The sequence below is a fragment of the Physella acuta genome, unplaced genomic scaffold (genome assembly GCF_028476545.2).
Source record: "Physella acuta isolate Inbredline_101_S28 unplaced genomic scaffold, ASM2847654v3 ptg002003l, whole genome shotgun sequence".
Classification (NCBI taxonomy): Eukaryota; Metazoa; Mollusca; class Gastropoda; family Physidae; genus Physella; species Physella acuta.
In genome coordinates, this window is record NW_026733508.1 from 98,471 (window position 1) to 117,876 (window position 19,406).

At 33.9% G+C, this 19,406-nt stretch overlaps 1 protein-coding gene across 1 annotated transcript in view; it reads left to right on the plus strand.

Moving 5' to 3' along the window:
• The window catches only part of LOC131931669 (midasin), a 91,710-nt gene that overhangs the window by 67,910 nt on the left and 4,394 nt on the right, over positions 1-19,406 (plus strand). The window contains exons 61-98 of the mRNA XM_059288499.1: positions 280-525; positions 729-788; positions 1,190-1,389; positions 1,635-1,893; positions 2,468-2,744; positions 3,250-3,347; positions 3,486-3,638; positions 3,747-3,842; positions 4,665-4,759; positions 5,185-5,317; positions 5,887-6,022; positions 6,134-6,243; positions 6,567-6,671; positions 6,778-6,933; positions 7,676-7,832; positions 7,992-8,041; positions 8,185-8,281; positions 8,429-8,519; positions 8,657-8,756; positions 9,052-9,167; positions 9,437-9,518; positions 9,825-10,025; positions 10,193-10,263; positions 10,669-11,126; positions 11,690-11,769; positions 11,926-12,171; positions 12,777-12,914; positions 13,592-13,727; positions 13,846-13,988; positions 14,355-14,510; positions 14,810-14,924; positions 15,520-15,644; positions 15,910-16,047; positions 16,230-16,406; positions 16,847-16,951; positions 17,291-17,632; positions 17,997-18,194; positions 18,931-19,020. Coding sequence (XP_059144482.1) covers positions 280-525; positions 729-788; positions 1,190-1,389; positions 1,635-1,893; positions 2,468-2,744; positions 3,250-3,347; positions 3,486-3,638; positions 3,747-3,842; positions 4,665-4,759; positions 5,185-5,317; positions 5,887-6,022; positions 6,134-6,243; positions 6,567-6,671; positions 6,778-6,933; positions 7,676-7,832; positions 7,992-8,041; positions 8,185-8,281; positions 8,429-8,519; positions 8,657-8,756; positions 9,052-9,167; positions 9,437-9,518; positions 9,825-10,025; positions 10,193-10,263; positions 10,669-11,126; positions 11,690-11,769; positions 11,926-12,171; positions 12,777-12,914; positions 13,592-13,727; positions 13,846-13,988; positions 14,355-14,510; positions 14,810-14,924; positions 15,520-15,644; positions 15,910-16,047; positions 16,230-16,406; positions 16,847-16,951; positions 17,291-17,632; positions 17,997-18,194; positions 18,931-19,020 — 5,736 coding nt within the window. The remainder of the gene's footprint in view (positions 1-279; positions 526-728; positions 789-1,189; positions 1,390-1,634; positions 1,894-2,467; positions 2,745-3,249; positions 3,348-3,485; positions 3,639-3,746; positions 3,843-4,664; positions 4,760-5,184; positions 5,318-5,886; positions 6,023-6,133; positions 6,244-6,566; positions 6,672-6,777; positions 6,934-7,675; positions 7,833-7,991; positions 8,042-8,184; positions 8,282-8,428; positions 8,520-8,656; positions 8,757-9,051; positions 9,168-9,436; positions 9,519-9,824; positions 10,026-10,192; positions 10,264-10,668; positions 11,127-11,689; positions 11,770-11,925; positions 12,172-12,776; positions 12,915-13,591; positions 13,728-13,845; positions 13,989-14,354; positions 14,511-14,809; positions 14,925-15,519; positions 15,645-15,909; positions 16,048-16,229; positions 16,407-16,846; positions 16,952-17,290; positions 17,633-17,996; positions 18,195-18,930; positions 19,021-19,406) is intronic.

The window sequence follows — 19,406 nt, forward strand, 5'->3', positions numbered from 1 at the left end:
TTAAGATTAGAAATGTTAAAAATATAGTGCTTCCCACTTTTTTATAATCTTTTATCCTATTTTGTGTGTGTGTGTGTGTGTGTGTCATTCATGTCCAGACAGTTTTATCTGAAGAAACTTTTTATGCAGTCTTTTTTATCAAAGCTTATCTTAAAAAATTATTTATTAAACTGTATAAGATTTTTTTATGCCCAGTGTCCTGTCTAATTTCATTAAAACAGTATATATCCTTTTAGTTGAGACTAAGTCAGTGTACACCTGCATTGTTATTCTCAACAGTACACCCAGTTGTGCCAGGCTATAAACAGATTTCTGGAGAACACCTGTTCCGCCCACAAGGTGTCAGATCTGCTGAACAAGATGAACCTGGTCCTGTCCAGAGAAGAGAGTGACGCCCAGGTGACAGGTTGTTTGAGGGAGGAGAGAGTTTGGCAGGACACAACCTCAAGGTTCATCAGCCAGCTACAGCACACCTTTGAGTGTTATAGAGACATTGTCGTACCTTTTGTCAATGCTCTCTACAAGGTTGGTTCTTAAAAATTATTACTCAGTGAGTGTTATGCCGTCAGTTACTTACACAAGATGTTCAATTAGAAGCTGACTGACAGTGTAAATAATGGTTTTTATTATTACTGAGTAAGTGTTATGCCAGCATGTTACCTTACATACCTAAGATGTGCAGTTTTTTGTTAGTACTGTCAGGTTAAATAGTGATTTTTTTTTTACAGGTTAAACTTGGACTCAGGCTTTTGGCTGTGAATGTTGAACATGCTTTGAATAAGCACAAGGTATAGTAGTGTTAGTCTTTCAGATTTTTTTATTCTATCTGTTTTTACGCATCGCCTCAGCTCCCTAAAGTTTTGTTCATTCATCTTGAGCACAAGACAGCAACATTTACCCAATTAAAAAAAAAACCCAGGGACTTTTCACAGCACCCCCACCCCACAACTACTTTTTAATCTGTAAGGTCCAGAATGATGACTTAACTATTATATTTTGATTTTTCATCAAATTGAAACAACTTTTTTAACACTGTTTACAATACATGTAATAATTTGTGGTGATGATGAGAAACCCTGTGGTTTTTTGTTTACTATATAAGTACTTATACTATTGATCATTTACTGCTTAGAGAAATCAACAAGATAAAAAAAAAAACCTGTTTAACACTGTTTTTCTTCTTTACCAGGTTTGGTGCACCAAGAAAGTAGAATCGGTGGTAAAAACCCTGTGCACATTCCCCTCAGTCAATCAGTCACTGCCAGATCTGCTAACCTTGGCTAATCATCTGGCCATCATGACATCTTATGACAGCATCCCCACTACATTACAGCTGGCATCAAAGGATCCTTCATCTGCTAAAAACCACACCCAAGGTGTCAAATCTAGGTAGGGTTTCAAAATTTAACTCAAGTCTTTAATAAAAGAAATTCTTGTAATTATTTAATTTATAATTCTCGAATGCAGTTTCTGGATTGTGGAGTTGAGACATTTCTTGCCTTTATAATTAGAATTCTAAGAGAGGTTTCAGATTTGTAACATCCATATTAGTTAATTTATACAATTTATTACATTTAAAAAATAATTATCTATTTCCTTTAGATTACTATAAGTTTACTGTAACTATTTATCAGGTTGCTTGTGTGTGCCTTGCTTCTGATGAAGGCACACAGTTACTGCACCAGACAGATAGACGGCAGTCTAATCTCTACCATATCTCACATCCTGGGACTGTTTGCTGCTGCTTGGGCAGAGCAGGAGGAGCGCAGGAGACAGAAGGAGGAAGAAGAGGCAGCACTTTACAAGTATAAAGACCAGATACACGGGGATGAGAGATCTGAGAAGGAAAAGGATGAAGCAGACTTTCAGGCAGCTTATCCATCTTTTGCTAAGGCAAGTTACATCTTGAGCTGTAGAACTTTTAAAATTTTTGTAGTATTGTTTCTAAGATTATAAGATTAAGTTTCTATCTTTTGCTTTGTTTCTACTTTTTAGTATAACTTCAAAGATAATGTTTAACATTTGTTACAACCATTTGTATATCTACAAATGTCAAAATTACTGTGTCTGAGTACATTACACATAGACATAAAACTATTTTGTTTTCAAAATTTAAACCTTTTATCTATGGGATTTTTTTTTTACATTACTGTAGAAATATAGTCTGTTGTTTATTTCTTAGTTTATTTAGTGAATATTGCATTTTAACTTCAGCTATATAAATTATAAAATTTTTCCTTACTCTGCCCATTTGCCAAGACTGGTATAACAACCAATAGTAAGTTACCTGTAATTGTTCCTGTTTTATATCAAATGACTGTTGTGAGAAGTAACTTGATGCCTGTGAATGACGACCCAGATTGTTGAATACAGTACGAAGCAAAATGCTTTAGCCACAGTAGGTCTGTTGTAACCTAAATATGTTGTAGTATAACATTATTGTTAATAAAATAATTTTTCTCTTTAGGACTTCATAGATGTGACTGGTGCTGATAGACTAGAGGATGTAGGGCTAGAGGCCACACATGAGACAGGTGTCAAACAAACATCACTAGAAGGCATCTCATTGGCTGAAATGGTGCAAGTGTGTGCTGCCCACAATGACATCCTCACAACAATGTCAACAGCTGATTGGCTAGAGAAAGTCCCATGTGATGGCTCTGTCATTTCAGATGTTCTCACCTCATCACTCATGTCCTACCAAGTTGGAGCTGAGGTTGTGAAAAGTTCATTCACTACTTTGAGTAAGGAGAATATTCATTTTCTTTTCTTGTTGCAAACTTTTTATAAGAATAAATATTTTAAATCTTAAATAATTGAAAATAATTATAATTTCTATTCTCTTGTTATTTACTATTTAATCCTACTTCTTTTATTGTTAATTTTAATGTCTGATTACTTTTAAAAATATTAAGCAGTAAAGGTGCAGGGTCTGATATAATTATTGTTAGAACCTGCTTAAAATCAAATACTGCAACAGTAAACTTTGTCTCTTTTAACCCTTGAACCTACTGTATGGTTCCAAGGATACGCAAGACAAATACATGATGCATACACATTACCTAGTTTGTTTAGGACTTTAAATGGGAGTCACAGTGAAACAACTAATTTAAACCTAATGCTAAGAAATAATGTTATTATTTCTCACTTTGTGTCTTAACTGGAAAGTACTGAATCTAATTGCTAGTTTATCTAATGTCAGAATTATGAATTTTAATATTGTAAGAATTTCATTATAAATTTATACAGGTCCAGATATTGACAAAAGTATTCTGGGCAGTCACCTTCTTGTTGGAGGGTCAGTTCTACAGTATTTAGACACACAATCTTCAAGTCCAGTTTCACATGTAGGTCTAGTTTTCTCAACTAAAAACTAAAGCCATTCCAAAAACCATAACTGTTGTTATCAATGCTATCGTTTCATGTTTCATGGATACTGATACAGAAATCAAATGCCTAAAAACATTTATTTATTTGTTTTCTAGACACTGCTACAGAAATCTTATGCCAAAACCTACAACATTTACTATGATGCCAATGTTCCTGAGGTGATCAAATGCAAGCCTGTGATTGATAGCCTGCGCAGGAGGGTGGAAGAACTACAGAAGGAATGGCCAGACCACCCAACACTATTGCTGGTAGGTTTTATTTCACTGATGGATGTAGCAAAAAAAAAAGTGCTAAGATAGTTTTTGTTAAGTTTGTATCAAATGAAATGTGCTCTAATTTTTTATGAAATGATTCAGTTGAACCAGATCATGGACAGAATACTTACCTTTTCTGTGACCAGCCCTGTCATTAAGTTCTTGACTGGCCTGGAGCTACTGTTGCAAAAAGCCCAGGTAAAAAGCTATTTAGTTTTTACAATTTGGTCCCTCTATTAGCTATCAAGCTGTTATTCTCACTCAAGTTGTTCAACACATAAAATAGATCTTATTTTTAAGATGGATTTTAAAAAATCATTTTAGAACTAGAAGATATGACATAAATTTATTGTGCAATATTTATTTACAAAGTATGTTAAAGCAAAATTAGATTTTTTTATATAGTGACCTCAGTTTTATTACAATTTCAGCTTAAAATTTTTTAAGCACAACCTTAAATAAAAAATTAAGTTGATTATACTATTGTGGTATGAAGATTATAATTTACGATATTTTGTAAACTCAGTTGATTTTACAAAAGCTAGTGTATTTATAAGTTATCACTTTTGGCATATTTAGCAGTAAAAGTACAAGGTCTGATATTATTTTAAGAACCTGCTTAATATTGCAGACATGCCTTTCGTCCCGCCAAAATCGGAACCGTCCGGCTTTTTCACCTAAAAAAGTCATTTGTTCCGTCATTCGGATTTTGACTCAATTTGTTCCGATTTTAATTTTTAATTAATTATTTTTATTTTTTGACTTAGTAGTGTCCGCGCGTTTGTTCCTCCTTTTGGCTACAAATTCCTCTTTTTAGGCATGACTGTTCCTACTTTTGGCTGACAGGGGTAGGCATGTCTGATATTGAATACTGCAATAGTAAACTTTGCCTCTTCTAACCCTTGAACCCACAGTATGGTTCCAAGGATAAGCAAGACAAATACATTATATATATACACATAACCTAAATTAACCAGTGTTGTGATAGGATGTCACATGAAGATCTGTTTACTCTTGCAGGACTGGGAAAGTAATGCAGCATCTTTCGTGTCAATGTCAACACAACTTAGTGAGATTACTGCTGTTATTGTTGAATGGAGGAAACTGGAGTTAAGGTACATTTGTTTTGTTGCTTTTGTTAAAGAAATCTGTTTTTAACTTACTATTCTGTTTTTATATGTTGATTGTGAGATTATTTATAACTACTTATTATATTGGCATGATTATTAAAATAGCGTAATTGTTTTGTGAATTTCAAATTTAAAAAAAAAGTTGATTACTGTATTATCAAGTTGAGCATGTTTGTAAGCTGCAGTGTATTAGGTATCAAATGTAATTTATAGTTACAGTTGTATCACATAAGCTGCAACAGTAAACCTGTATCGATCCTTCAAGGTGTATTTGTTGACCTTTGAAGTTTGCACATCATGGACAATAATTATGTGTACACATTTAGGCAGAAATCTTTTTAAAAATTTCCTTTGTTTATGATTGTAGTTATCTGAGCCATGTTAAATCAGCTTTGTTTATATTTGTTTAGTTGCTGGAGCAGCTCACTAGACAGGGAGGAAGAAAAATGTAAAGAGAAAGCCAGCCATTGGTGGTTTCACTTGTACCAGATAGTGTCAGGTTCACTGGCTGAGGCATCTGACTCTAGTGCAAACACTGCTTCTGTGAGTAACTCAAATTGTTTATTTACTTTTATTATATTGGCATGTGTTTATTGGTGGGAAATAGTTTTTTACAGTGACAGTTTTAAGTATATTTAAAGTGTCAAACAAACTGTATTCCCTCTTGGACCTGAAAATAGGGATAGTGTGGTCATTCAAATGCCCAACCACCATCGCTTTCCCTAACTTAAGAGACTACCCTAACATGGATAGTCTCAGGGTCTTCTTATGGGTTCTAGTCAAGGAACAGAAATCAAGAAAAACTGATTAGTTGTTGTACTTTATGATGTGTGTGTTCTCAAACAGTTTGTGTTGGTTAAAACCAAACAATCCATTAACAATAAAAACAGAAAATAATAAAATAAAATAAAAATCTACTTTAAGTTATTATTTTATTGTATTTGTTGGTTAATTTAAAAAAAAAAAAAATTTATTGTTAAAATAGTTATATAATCGGCAGTTGATGCTTGTTTTAATTATCAAAACCATAACCTTACTCTAAATTTCTTTATATTAAGTATTGTTAAGCTTATATAACTAAATTGTATAAAAAATATTCTTTTGCTTTTCAGACCTTAGAGTTTGACACTCAGACTTCTCTGAAGAAATTTATGGAGAGCTCACCCATTGGAGAATATTCAGTTCGTCTTCAGATGTTGCTAGCTTTTCACTGTCAAGTGCTGCACACGGATAAAAGTCCAGCACAAAGTAAGCTCTAATATTGCTTTACAAAATGAACTTGGCCAATTTTGTGTGTTTACTGTGATAAAGGATTGCCTACCCTTAGAAAATTTTGTAATCTAGCATTTTGTGTTACAGAGAAACTTCTGCACATGCTGTGGAATGTTTACCAGTTTTATAAGCAGTACCAAAGTAACATTGAGGATGAAATTAAAAGACTCAGGAGTCCTATTGATAAACAACTAAAGGTAAAAAGAAAACCTTAGGGCTGAAAGTAATTAAGTCACAAAATAAATACTTTGAGAAAACTACTTGCACATTTAAAACAAAATATTCTATTTTATATGGTTGTTTTGAAGTATTAATATCTGCATAGATTAAGTCAAATCAAAGGATAAAAATTATTGCTCGGTTTGATTTTCTCTGAAGTGTGAGTCAAATACTTTAAGCAAATGCTCTTCAAGTGCTTTTAAGATTTTATATTTATATGTATATATTTATGTAAATGAAAATCTTTGTAAAATGAAACATTTCTAACAAGAATGTAACCATTTTGAAAACTTTATTTTAGGGTTTTGTGAAAATAGCAAGATGGAGTGATATGAACTACTGGGCCCTGAAAACATCGACAGAGAAAACTCACAGAACTGTGCACAAATACATCAAAGAATACCAGGTGATTTTTGAAAGCAGATTTTAAATATAGTAACATTTAAATTATTAATTCAAACTAATCATTTTTTTAAATCAGAGTTTTACATTGTGATGAAATTATTTTTCAGCACATCTTGAATCAGCCAGTCAAGAGCATACTTGGTGATAGGGGAGATGATCTTGTATCTTTAACTGTCAAGCAAACCTTAGGGTTTTCTCTACCTGACAAGTTGGATGGTTTCACTAAATATCTGTGTCAACAGCTCACATCTCACTCTGCTCCTGTAAGTAATGCAGTATGTCCACATTTAAAAACATTTCTTTGTTGATTCTTGTGGCAGATTTTAATAACATTTTTAATACCAAAAGATTAATTTTAATGACAGAGTAAAGCTTAAAAAAAAACAACTTATACTCACATATTAATCATCAGTGATAGTGTCTGTTGACAAGAAACCTTTTAATATCAGTTCTGTAAATGATTTATTTAATAGATTGACCTTCCATGAAGGTTTGAGTAGCTAATTTTCTATTGCTCATTCTGAATTTTTCAGTCAGCCTAAAAGTATTTAAATGATTTAAATGGTAAAATTACTCTCTGAATAGTGATAGTTTTATTTTTAACTCTACCCATGATTTAAGTTTGAGAAAAATTGTATATATACTAAGTGAGACATTTACACAAAACATTAGTTTGCTACTTTTAAAAGACAAATTAAACACTTTAGCTGGATTTCTTTTTTTAAACTTCCACAAAATAACTAGAAATAGTTAAAATCCCAAAATCAATGTCCCCTCCTCATTTATTTTGGTTAACTGGAAACATTTCATTGTGGAATCACAAGTTTGATTCATTTTTATTTTTCAGTTATGTCTCAAAGATATTTGTATCAAATCTTATTAAAAAATGTGTTTTTTTAACCATGATTTCAGAGAGTAGCCATGAATTTGCTTTTTTTTCCTTCATGTACATTCTCACCTGAAATAATGATTGTTTTTCACCAGTAAATTTTTTTTATTTCACAGAGTACTGTGACCTTTGTGGCATCTCCTGATATGACCAAAGACCTGCCTTTGCTACAACGTATCCCAACATTGTGTCGTAAGATGAAGAACCATCTCATGAAGTGTATTGCTGACTCTCATCATGCCAAAAATGTCCTGGTCTTTGATGGATTCACAGGTTGGTTTCTTTTTTTCTTCTTCATGCAAAATCCAATAAAAAATGGACTAAATCTTTTTAAAATATAGTTTAGCGAATCATTTTTAAAAGATTTAAATTTAGTAAAATCTGATGAGATTGTATATACCCTTGAATAAACAAATGTCATATTTTTTATAGGTGAACTAATACAAGAAATGCATGAGCTGCAGGCCTTACATGTTGATATGGTGAGTTTTGGTGGATGCTTGAAAATTTTAGTTGTTACGATACAGTTCTTATCTGCTTATGTTATGTAGTCTCTCACTTTCTCCTTCTTGTAAATAGTAAATAAAATTATTTTCTAATATTCTTCTCTGCTCTTTATATGCAGGCTTCTGACAAAGAAAAGCAGAAAACTGAAGCACGTTCCATTAACTTGAGAAAACGTAAAGGATTGTCAGAGCTCTACAAGTACCTTACACTTATAGGTAAGTTGTGTGAAATGATTCAGTTTAAAACACTATACTGTCACAGCACTAAAAACATCCTTATTTCTAGCTTACACTTGTGTGGGTGAGTTTAAAAAATTGTTCTACTTTAAACTTAATGTGCTAAAAACATTTTTTCTATCCCAGGTCTGTCCTATCGTAAAGGAGTAACTGGAAAGAAGACAGCTTTGCCTGATGCCTTAGAGTTACCACCATTGAACTTGAATGCACATCCATTGTGAGGGCTTTATTTAATGTTTAATTAGGTGCATCTATTGAGTGATTTATTTAATGTGTTTAATTATGTTCTGCATGTTGTTCAATAGCTTATTCTATTTATGTAATTTATTTTAATGATTACCATTGTTTGTCTAGGCTTCCAGTGACCACCCTGTGGTCAGGTTGTGAAAACTACTTCTATAGGTGCATCTCAAGACATGCTCAGTTCAGCTCAGCCATTGTGTCACCTTCTAAGGTAGGTCATTCTTGTTTTATTTCATTTTATACATCCATATTTTTTAATGATCATTTCCCCTATTTTATTTTTAAAAAATACAACTAGTATTTTATTCTTATTATTGATTTTTGTTTGTTTGTTAGTTGTTTTTTTTTTTAAAGATCAACTGACATTCAAAAATAACAAGACACTTCTAATAAAACTTGGATGATGACATTTGTATTGGTGAAGAAAAAAAAAATTAACTATTGTTTTAAAATATAACAACACATCTTCAAAAGAAAAATAATTTTAATAACTTTTTTTGTTACAGGAGCTGAGCATGTCTGATGTTGAAAGGTGCAGAGGTTTCATTGAGCACTTCTCTCAGTTGTATGTACAACAGAGAGCTAGGCTCACAGAATTCACTTCATGTTTCCTAACACTGAGGTAGGATGTTCTGTTCTGATTGTTAGGTATTGTATGTTGTCAGCAAACAAATAAAGATATTTACTGTAAACATTAAAAGTATCTAAAGAAATAAAGATAGTGATAAATGAATATTATTCATGACACAGTTTAAATGTGTAAAGTTTAGAACTTAAAGAGTATTCAAATTTTTATTTCTTAATCTCATTATTATACCTGTTATTTACTTTAACATTGCTATTGCTATTATAATTTTATTTATTTAAGAAAATGTTTTATATATTCTTTAGAAAATTACTCCAGTCACTGAAAACACTAGAAGAACTGTCAAGCTATAATCTACCACCACAGGATGAGTGTCACATATGGCTAGTAAGTATGGCAAGAAATTTTGGGATTTGCCTTAGTGTTGTAGACAGCTCACAATCCATGCATATCTGGCATGTTTAAAGTGACTTTTGGTCCAAACTGTATAGGCCTATATGCTATAGGAGTCTATCTATCTTTGAATATTTATCTTTGTTTAATTCTTTGTTTTTGCTAAAATGTAGTGTTTGGAAATTGTAGATTACTTTTCTTATAAAAAAAGTCCAATGAACTGTTATCAAATTTTGAAAAGAATTGTTATCAACCAATGACATAACTTTTATATCCAACAAAAAATCCAATATTCCTCAGGACAAAGTGAAGCAGTTAACAACAAAACTTTTTGAAGGCTTGACAGAGTTCTCTCTGCTACTAGAGTTGTGTCCCTCTCCCCACCAAAATCATTCCTTAGCTTCTGTCTACCCTTCCCCACTGACAGAGGACAGGCTGACTCCCTCTTCACTTTGGTGTAGGGGTGACCCTGAATGGACCCAGTACTATGGACTTACTCAGGTAATACTAGAACATTTTGTCCATAAAAAAATTAAAACAAATGCATCTCAGCTGTTTATTTTATTAAAAGTGACTGTATGAACTGAAATCAGTTTTTGTTCATTATACTAAAATAGATTTAGATAGTGGTAAAATGTTCCAATTTTAAAATATTTTCTTATATTTAGAAAATGCTTCAAGAGATAAAAGATGAACAGTCAAGTATTGACCATCTCTTAAGTAAAGCAGTACTTGGAAGGTTGGTGATTTTCTCTAGAAACAGTTATTACTATTTTTAAAATAAACATCACAACAGTTATTTCTTTTATATTGGGGAAAACATTTTTAAATCATCCTGTTTAATTTGGTTATGTTTCAGATTGTGTATTTGTTTATTCATTATTGAGATTCAAATGCATTAACTCATTGTAATGGATCATGATGTAAATAATTGTTTATCTGCTAGATGCACACCTATTATCTTATTATCTTACAGATTAGAGTATAATCATTTTATCCATTAGACCCTCATGCATTAATTTACTGTAGTTGACCAGGGTGTAAATAGTTTATCCACCAGCTCCTCATGCATTAACTCACTGTAGTTGATCAGGGTGTAAAAATTAATTATCCACTAGCTCCTGTATAACTCACTGTCCTACAGATCAGACATGGACTCCATCAGTAGAACTCTGGATGTCTACACCAGCTTCACCCAACAGTTTGAGCTGGTCACCTCCCAGTTCTCTGACCAGTCTGGCACCTCCAGCTGTCTGGTGTCCACCTTAGCATTCCTCACCTGTGAGATTTCAACCATAAAACAGGAGTTCAGCCCATGGCTGGCAGCGCTATCACCTGTGCCACCTGAGGTCCAGTCGGTTCAAGCCCAGCCTGACCTAACCCAGGTCACAGGGTTAAGCTTAAGGTCAGGTAAAATTTTACCACCATCCCACACAGCCACTGAAGTGACCGCCGCTCCTTGTGGGGACAAGTCGAAGCTGTTCTTGAAAGATGTCGAATCATTTGTGGAGGTCGTGCTACTCAGTGTCCAGACAGTGGTCAAGATGAAGGAAGAGGAAACAAAGAAAGCTCCAACTACCAAAGAGGATGATACAGACTCTGGTAAAATCATGTACTTGTTTTGTTAGTTAAACATGGATCATCTAAACTACATTACCAGTTGAATCAGCTATGGTAGCTTGTAAATATATCTACTATTTTATTCAACTGAAAGATTAAATCCTGCACCGATCCTCCATGGCGTATATGTTGGCCTTTGGAGTTTGCACCGCATGGACAGTTTGTTTTCTTTGTCTACTTTCATGTACATGTAATATTAAGCTATAATAAAGAATATAAGAAAGTTTATTAGTTACGATTCTACAGTTGAATTTACTATAGTTTAAATATATTATGTTATAATTCTGTGTTTTTTGTAAACAAAGAAATCAGTGTCACAGATTAGCAAGTGCTGGTTTGTTACACTCTTTATGTAGAACTTAAAACATGCCCAGCCTTAGGTCTTCTTGTAGCACATACCAAGTTCTCCTGACTTTGTTTTCCTTTATTTATTTCCTGACTTGTTATTGTTTACTCCACTTCTGTATACTGCCTTCAGTCCTTATTTCTGTGTTGTTTCCTGACTCTTAGCGCTTTTGTCAAGAATGAATTTTTTTTTATTACAGAAGAGCTGAAAGAATCTCATCTTACAAAGCATGTGCTAGACATAGAGAAAAACACCATGGATAAACTCAATTCTCCTAAAGTAATTATCAATATTTTTAAAGTTATTAATTTAAGAAGCCCTCATTTAATGCTCAATTAATACATTTCAATAAAATGTGCATAACACATAAACTAACAAATCTTTAAAACTATTTATACTGTTTAAAAATCTTTGTCATTATTTTGTGTATTACAGGTGGTAAACAAACTGGAAGAGCTGATAGCACACTTGAGCACCCTGTCCAGTGTGAAGACACCGAGCCAGTCAGAGAGCTGTGAGAACATCCCGCTGTGTGTCAGGTCACTTCTCCAGACCAAACCCCTGGTGCTAGCCTTCAGCTCCCTGGTGGAGAGTCAGCTGGGCAACTCTGTAGCAATACATCGCTCCATGGGCAAACTCTTGTCTGTCCTGCTGGCTGTGTTTGCTGAGATGGCTCAGAAGGTAGGGATTATCTTTTGTTCACACCTACATTTTAATGAAGAACATGTTTCTAGTCACTGACTTACAAAACTGTATTCCCCTTAGTAGAGATGGTGCTCTATTCATGTCATTGTTTAAAATGTAGTAAAGTTTGGCTTTTTTTTCTTTTCTCATTTGTGCCCAAGACACATTTTGCATATTTTCCCTAATGTGAGTAAGATACCCATCTGAACTCGAGACTTTGGGGTTAGAAGTCTAGTTCTCTACCGCTAGTCCACGCTGTCCCACAAAGTTTAGCTTTTAGTAAAGCCTTTAGGTCAAACGTTTTAATGAACCCAGATTTTTTATTTTTAAATTAGCGCAGCTATTCTCCTAAATTAAATCAATATTACATTTCTACAAAGTAATACAACATATAGACAGTTAAATTTTTATTAGCTCTTACTTTCAAATGATGCGAAAAATGTTTTTGAGTCAAAATTCTCAAATTACAGTTTAGAAAAACCCATGACTTAAATAAATCAACCATATGAGATTTATATGTGGTAATGAGGTAGACATTTAGAATAGCGTACCTTTTAAGCACTAGTTGTTTTCTCGACCTGTAAGTAACATTTTTTTCTCAGGGTTTCTGTATACCACCTGAGCTGAGTGAGGAGGTTGACGGAGAAGGTGCCACTGAGTTTAAAGACATTGAAGGGGGTGGTATAGGAGAAGGTCAAGGGGCAAAGGATGTCAGTGACCAGATTGAGTCAGAAGATCAGGTGAGATTCTATAAAATATCCAACAGGTGAGTTAGACATGTCAGTGACCAGATTGAGTCAGAAGATCAGGTGAGATTCTATAAAATATCCAACAGGTGAGTTAGACATGTCAGTGACCAGATTGAGTCAGAAGATCAGGTGAGATTCTATAAAATATCCAACAGGTGAGTTAGACATGTCAGGTGAGTTAGACATGTCAGTGATCAGATTGAGTCAGAAGATCAGGTGAGATTCTATAAAATATCCAACAGGTGAGTTAGACATGTCAGGTGAGTTAGACATGTCAGTGATCAGATTGAGTCAGAAGATCAGGTGAGATTCTATAAAATATCCAACAGGTGAGTTAGACATGTCAGTGACCAGATTGAGTCAGAAGATCAGGTGAGATTCTATAAAATATCCAACAGGTGAGTTAGACATGTCAGCATGGTAGACATGTCACATAAGACTATTAGACACATCATGGAACACTGTTAAACAAGTAAAGTGTCAGGTAAAACATTGAAGTTTGTGACAAATTGGTCAACTGACATAAGAATGTTTGATGTCAGATGTTGCTTGTCAGAGTAGCTTGTTATTTTGTGCTGCAACATTGTAGACAAGTTTTGTAAATTTACACCAAGATGTTACAGTATGTCTATAAAAGATGTAATTAAATGTTTCCTTGTTTATCCTAGCTGGAAGAAGCCAAAAGGCCAGGTCAGGAAGAGAAACCTGAAGAGTCCCAGGACCAACCAGACATTCCATCAGAGGACAATGCTATTGAAATGTCTGATGACTTTGATGGGAAACTCCACGACATGGACGGAGATGGTGAGCTGTTCATCTATATATTTACAGAAATTAACTCCATTTTAACTTGTAAATTTTGGCATTGATGTTATAAAATATGTTGAGTGCTTTCAAAAGGTTTAAAATTTCTTGTTGATAGAAAAAGATGAAGAGGAGGATGACAATGAAAAGGAAGAGGAAGACATGGATAAACAAATAGGTGATGCTGATGGAGAGGACAATGACAGGTTGGATGACAGGATGTGGGGAAGTGATGATGAAGAGGAGCCCGAAGAGAAAAAGGTAATTGATGAGACAAGTGCTAGAGGCTGTAGAGTTGTCTTTGAGTTTAGTTTATCAAGTTAAATGGATTTTCAGACTGCTCCTGTCAGTGAACTTGTTATTTACTAACTGTACATACAAAACTATTTTTAAAGATTAAAAAAAAAACTATTTAATTTGAATAACATTGAATTTTTAAAACGGTTGTCTAATTTCTATGTAATTAAATGCTATTTAATTATCTGATATAAAAGAAATGCAACCATTTACCATTAGGGGTATAATCAGTATGTAGCACCATGTTTTAAAATATCTTACCTTAGGCCTCTTAATACTTATAAAGGTTACATATTATAACCTTTTTGTTACCTGTGTTTATTCCACAAGGACACAGAAGAAGACCAAGGAAAAGGTGGTATGGACAAAGAAAAAGAGGAGATGGTAGCTAAAGATGACAGTAAGAGTTTTGATGAGGACAATGACAATAATCAACAACAACAAAAAGATGATAATAAAGAGAATGATCTTCCCATGGAAGATGATGTAAGAAAATATTTATGATATAAGAAATCATGTTATCTCCATTAAGTTATATCAAGCCTGTCTAATGGGTTTTATAAATTTACATAATCTGTCTAAAATCATAATGGTACAATCATGTCAGCATTTTAAGTAAGATTTCAAATTTTAGTTTTTGCTGCTTTATTGATAGAATTTGTATAAATTGTTATAATTTGACACTTTTATAATATTATATAATTTAATATATAAATAGTATCAATGATTTTCTCAAACCTAAGATTTTGGCATTGTTTGTCTATTAAATGTTTTGTTTTGTAAAGGAAAATTATGACGATAACCAAGTGAACCCACACAATACAGAAGAAGAAAAAGAAGCAGAGAATTTGGATATCCCAGATGACCTGAACTTAGATGATGGTGAAAAAAATGATAAAGGTTAGACCTATTAAGTATTATTATGCTAAATTTAAGTATTCCAGTTAAATCCATGCACCTATCTGTCTCACACAAGTGTCCTGATCAACTTCCTCCATTACCCTGCCCATCTACCATCCTCCGTGCCTGTACCAGTGTTAGACCTGTCCACGCTTTGATGTTATTTTTCCAGTGTTTTCTGTCCTTTTTTTGGTTGATGCTGTTCCTTTACTAGTACAAGTTACCTTATAGCATGTTTACAGCATCAGCACTCTCCATTTTAGAACAATTGTTCCGTCATTATCATTACCAATTAACCCTATTATCCTGTCATACGATGTATGCGAGAGTTAACCCTTTCTGACTTGGCAGTTCTTTGGGCAGGTAAAGAGTCCATCAAGAGAAAGTTTGTTCAGTACTACAACCAGTTGCTTTTATTTTCTCTAATGTAAGTCAGGTACCTGACAGAGCTAGGCAGAATTAGGGACGTCCTAACTCTAGACTTTTGAGCTAGCAGTCGCATGCACTACTGCCCTATCATACCAGTGCAAATTTATCAAGTAGTTTTTCACTTAGTTGATGCTTGATGTTGAAAACTGTAATTTTTCTGATACAGAAGAAGATATGGAAACAGACAACATGGAAGATAACCAGGATGATGATGAGGGGAAGACTACAGAAGAAACAGAGGAGCCAGAATCTAAAGAAACTGAGGACAATGTGGAAGAGATTAATGCTCAGGTTGGTATTAAGACAACATTTCTCACCAAAAATTTAAAATTGTTTGACAATGCAGTAAAAGGTGCAGGGCCTTAATTATTTACTGTTTTAAAAAATGATACTGCTATATTTAGTGCTGTCACTTATAACCCTTGACCTCTTGAAGGTCAAGGATAACATGCCAAAGACAAATTTTTTTCATACATTTTGTTTATACAAAACGTATTTTAAATATTTGTACATTCTTGATTATAAAGTACTTACACTACAATATTTGTTATTCCAGGATGAAAAACAACAGGGAGATAATGATGGTGGGGACGCTGAAGAGGCAGAGGATGAACAAAAAGTAGATCATCTGCAGGCAGAGGAGGAGAAAGAGAAAGCAGATGAAGGGGAGGGGACTGATGGAGAAACAGCTCCTGTAAGTTTTAAGGCTTTCACCAGTTACTGTGTTAAGTGTTAATGCTGTCCTATACATTAAGTAATTTAAATTACTTTAACAACCATATAATTGTTTCAAGCTTTACATTTTGTTTTTATAATAGCATTCTTTTTTTAAATATGCTTACAATAATGGAAAAATATTTTTGTCCCCAATGAAAGGATGAGGAAAAGCCCACCTCAGAGTTGAATAGAAACAGAGAGGAAAACAAGAGTGAGGATAAAGTGGATACTGTAGAGGACTCTAAGGAACCTTCAACACAATCTGAGGCTTCGGATAGCAAGCAGGGAGGTGTAGAACAGGAGGAAGTAACTGATAAACAGGATGAAAATAATGAAGTAAGCTTTTCCCCTTGTTTTTATCATTGTTACCTCCCCTTGTACACAAGATTGTTTTTTTTTTTTTTTTTTTTTTTTTAAACTTCCAATCAATTATAAGTTTAAGTATACTTATTTAATACATTATACCTATATTTTAAAAAAGAAAATCTATTTGTCCTGGGAAAAAATTTTGGCAACCAAAAATGTGTTGAGTCAAATTTTAAAAAAACTAGCAATATTGTGTATTTTTACAGTTAGATTTTCTTGCAATTTCTGATTTTCACCTGGAAAATTTAAAAAAAAAGTATAACTTATTTTATCAAAATTTGCTCAACATCCTGTTTCAAACATGGACAACATTTCTTTTTCAGGTGGTAATAACATGACCTTTAATTAGTGATTAATTTGCTTCAAGTAAAAAGTTGCATCATACTTAACTTGATTTTACTTTCTCTCAGAATGAAGGTGTGGGTGCATCAAATGCTGAAGATCAGGAAGGTCACATAGGGCAACAGTCTAATCAGTCCACAGATTCTCCCTTCCAACAACAGCAACAGAAAAAGGTAATCAGACATCCCATCACTCAATACTGAAGTCTTTAAAAAAAATCTCAGTTATTATAAAAAATCCTGCAGTGCAATACATTATTATATCAAGATAGTTTATTTTGCTGGTATTGCTGTTAGGACATATGGGTGACAATCAGGCTAGGTTAGGCTAACAATCAGGCTAGGTTAGGCTAACAATCAGGCTAGGTTAGGCTAACAATCAGGCTAGGTTAGGCTAACAATACTGACCAAAAATAGATCCTGATAGTCAATACATCCTTTGTTGGGATTTTAAGCTTCCTGTTACCAAACAATGACTGCACCTATCTGATACCATGGTGATATCTATCCCAGCACCAGAGGAACCCAGGCAAGTCAGACAGTGATAGATCCCTCGGCAGTCATGATAAGGACCACAGCCATCTCAAGACTAAAGAAAACTCCATCAAGAAGAGACAAGAGGCTGATGAAGACAATGAAGAGGAGGACAGGAGAGATAGAAACCCAGCGACCGAGTACGAGCATGTGAAAGATGCCAAGTCTCATTACGATGCTCAGACTGTTGATGTTGCTACCAAAGATCAGATGCTGGAGAAACAGGCCGTGCCGACTCAGGAGGAGGAGGATAAAAATGAGCTGAAGGATGACGATGATGTTAAGATGGATGAAGAAATGGAAGAAGACACAGAAAATATGGTAATTTTTCTTTGTATTTAGTCAAACGTTGCCTGTTCTTCTACATAATTTATTAAATAAACCTGTGATAATTTTTTTTTTAAATTGAATGATAAACTGCAGTCAGGGTGCATGGCCTAATACTTTTGTTAGAGCCTGCTTATAAAATAAAGACTGTAACAGTAAACACTTGTCTTATTTAACCCTTGAACTTGTATAGTTCAAGGATACGTTAGGCAAGAACATTTCTTTGTTGCTGTTAAAAACATGTCATGTTAATTTGGCTGAATATAAACATGATTCTTGGATAATTTTTTTACATAATTATTTTATTAATTGTTAATAATTATAAAAAAAAGTTTTTATAAACCACCACCTTTTGAAGGATGCTCCAAAGCTGAGTGAGAAAAAGAAAACAAAGTCCAAAGAGATGACAGAGGAAGATAAAGAAAGTGAAAGTGGTGGAAATTTGGAGAGACAGAAAGTAGAAATAGATGGGGAGAGAGTGGTTACCATGACAGCAGAGAGAAGACCAGACTCAACAATACACACAGTACTGGAGAACCTTCACCTTGGTTTGATGGTGGGTGGGGCATGTCTTTGTAGTGTACACACAATATTTACTTTATACTCATGCAACTAAATTTTAAATTATGTTTTATTACAGTAGCTAAATTTGTTGTGGATAAAATAGATTTTTTTTTATATAGTCTCTACCATTGCAATCTTTCACTATTTAGTGTTGCTATATTTAGCTGCGCTGGTTGACCTTAAGGTTGCAATATAAAACTCTGTCACGATCCTCCCTGGTCTCATACAATGGCCTGGGGAGTTTGCACAGCAGGGACATTACTTGTGGACTGTAAAACTCGTTAAAAGTTGGGTAGGGACCTACCCTTTTAGACGAGGTGGTGTATAGGGCAGATGTAGCCTAGTTAGTGTTTCTAAGACCTCTGCACATGCAGTGATAGTGTGGTCAGTGTTAGGCACAGACACATTTACTCACCCTCATTATGTCAGGTACACATCAGAACAAACTGGACTATAGGAGTTCACAAGCAAGAGTACTAAAACCTAGGCTTTACAGTCTAACACTTCTGCCTTCTACAATTGTCTTCTTTAATTCCGCATGCTAATGCTACTATACTTACTATAAATATTTGTAAAAGCTGCAATGGAACACTATAATCCCACAGGTCAAATAAACCCAACTGTTGGCTGTGTCAAGGTGGATTCCCGCCATATAAAACTTGTTTTTTAATTATAGATTAATGATTTAGATGTGTTAGTTTAACTTGGCAAAATCTTATTTCCCTCAGCCCCAGGACATGGACGTGGATGCTCTAAGGACAGAGCTGGAGCAGTGTGTCCAAGTGTGGTCCCACCCTGAGGACATGCCTGCTGATGTGGTAAGGATTGGTTTTAACAACAAGATGCTAGGACTAAATACTTTGTTCTATCCTTGCATTTCTGGCCACTTTTCTAACCCATCAATTCATCATTATTATGTAAGGAAGATATGGATCTGTTTTAACAAGATGCTTGTACTAAATATTATGTTCTATCATTGAATCTCAGTTCACTTTCATGTTTTCTAACCCATCAGTTCATCATTGTATGCTAGTTTTGTTAATTTAGTAACTAAACTATCCGGTCAGGAAAGATTGTGTCTCAACATATATTCATATTTTAAATTATTCTCTTTATTCTCTTACAAGTTCTGGTTGTGATGTTATTTAACCCTCCACATTCTGGTTGTAATGTTTTTATTTAACCCTCTATATTCTGTGATGTT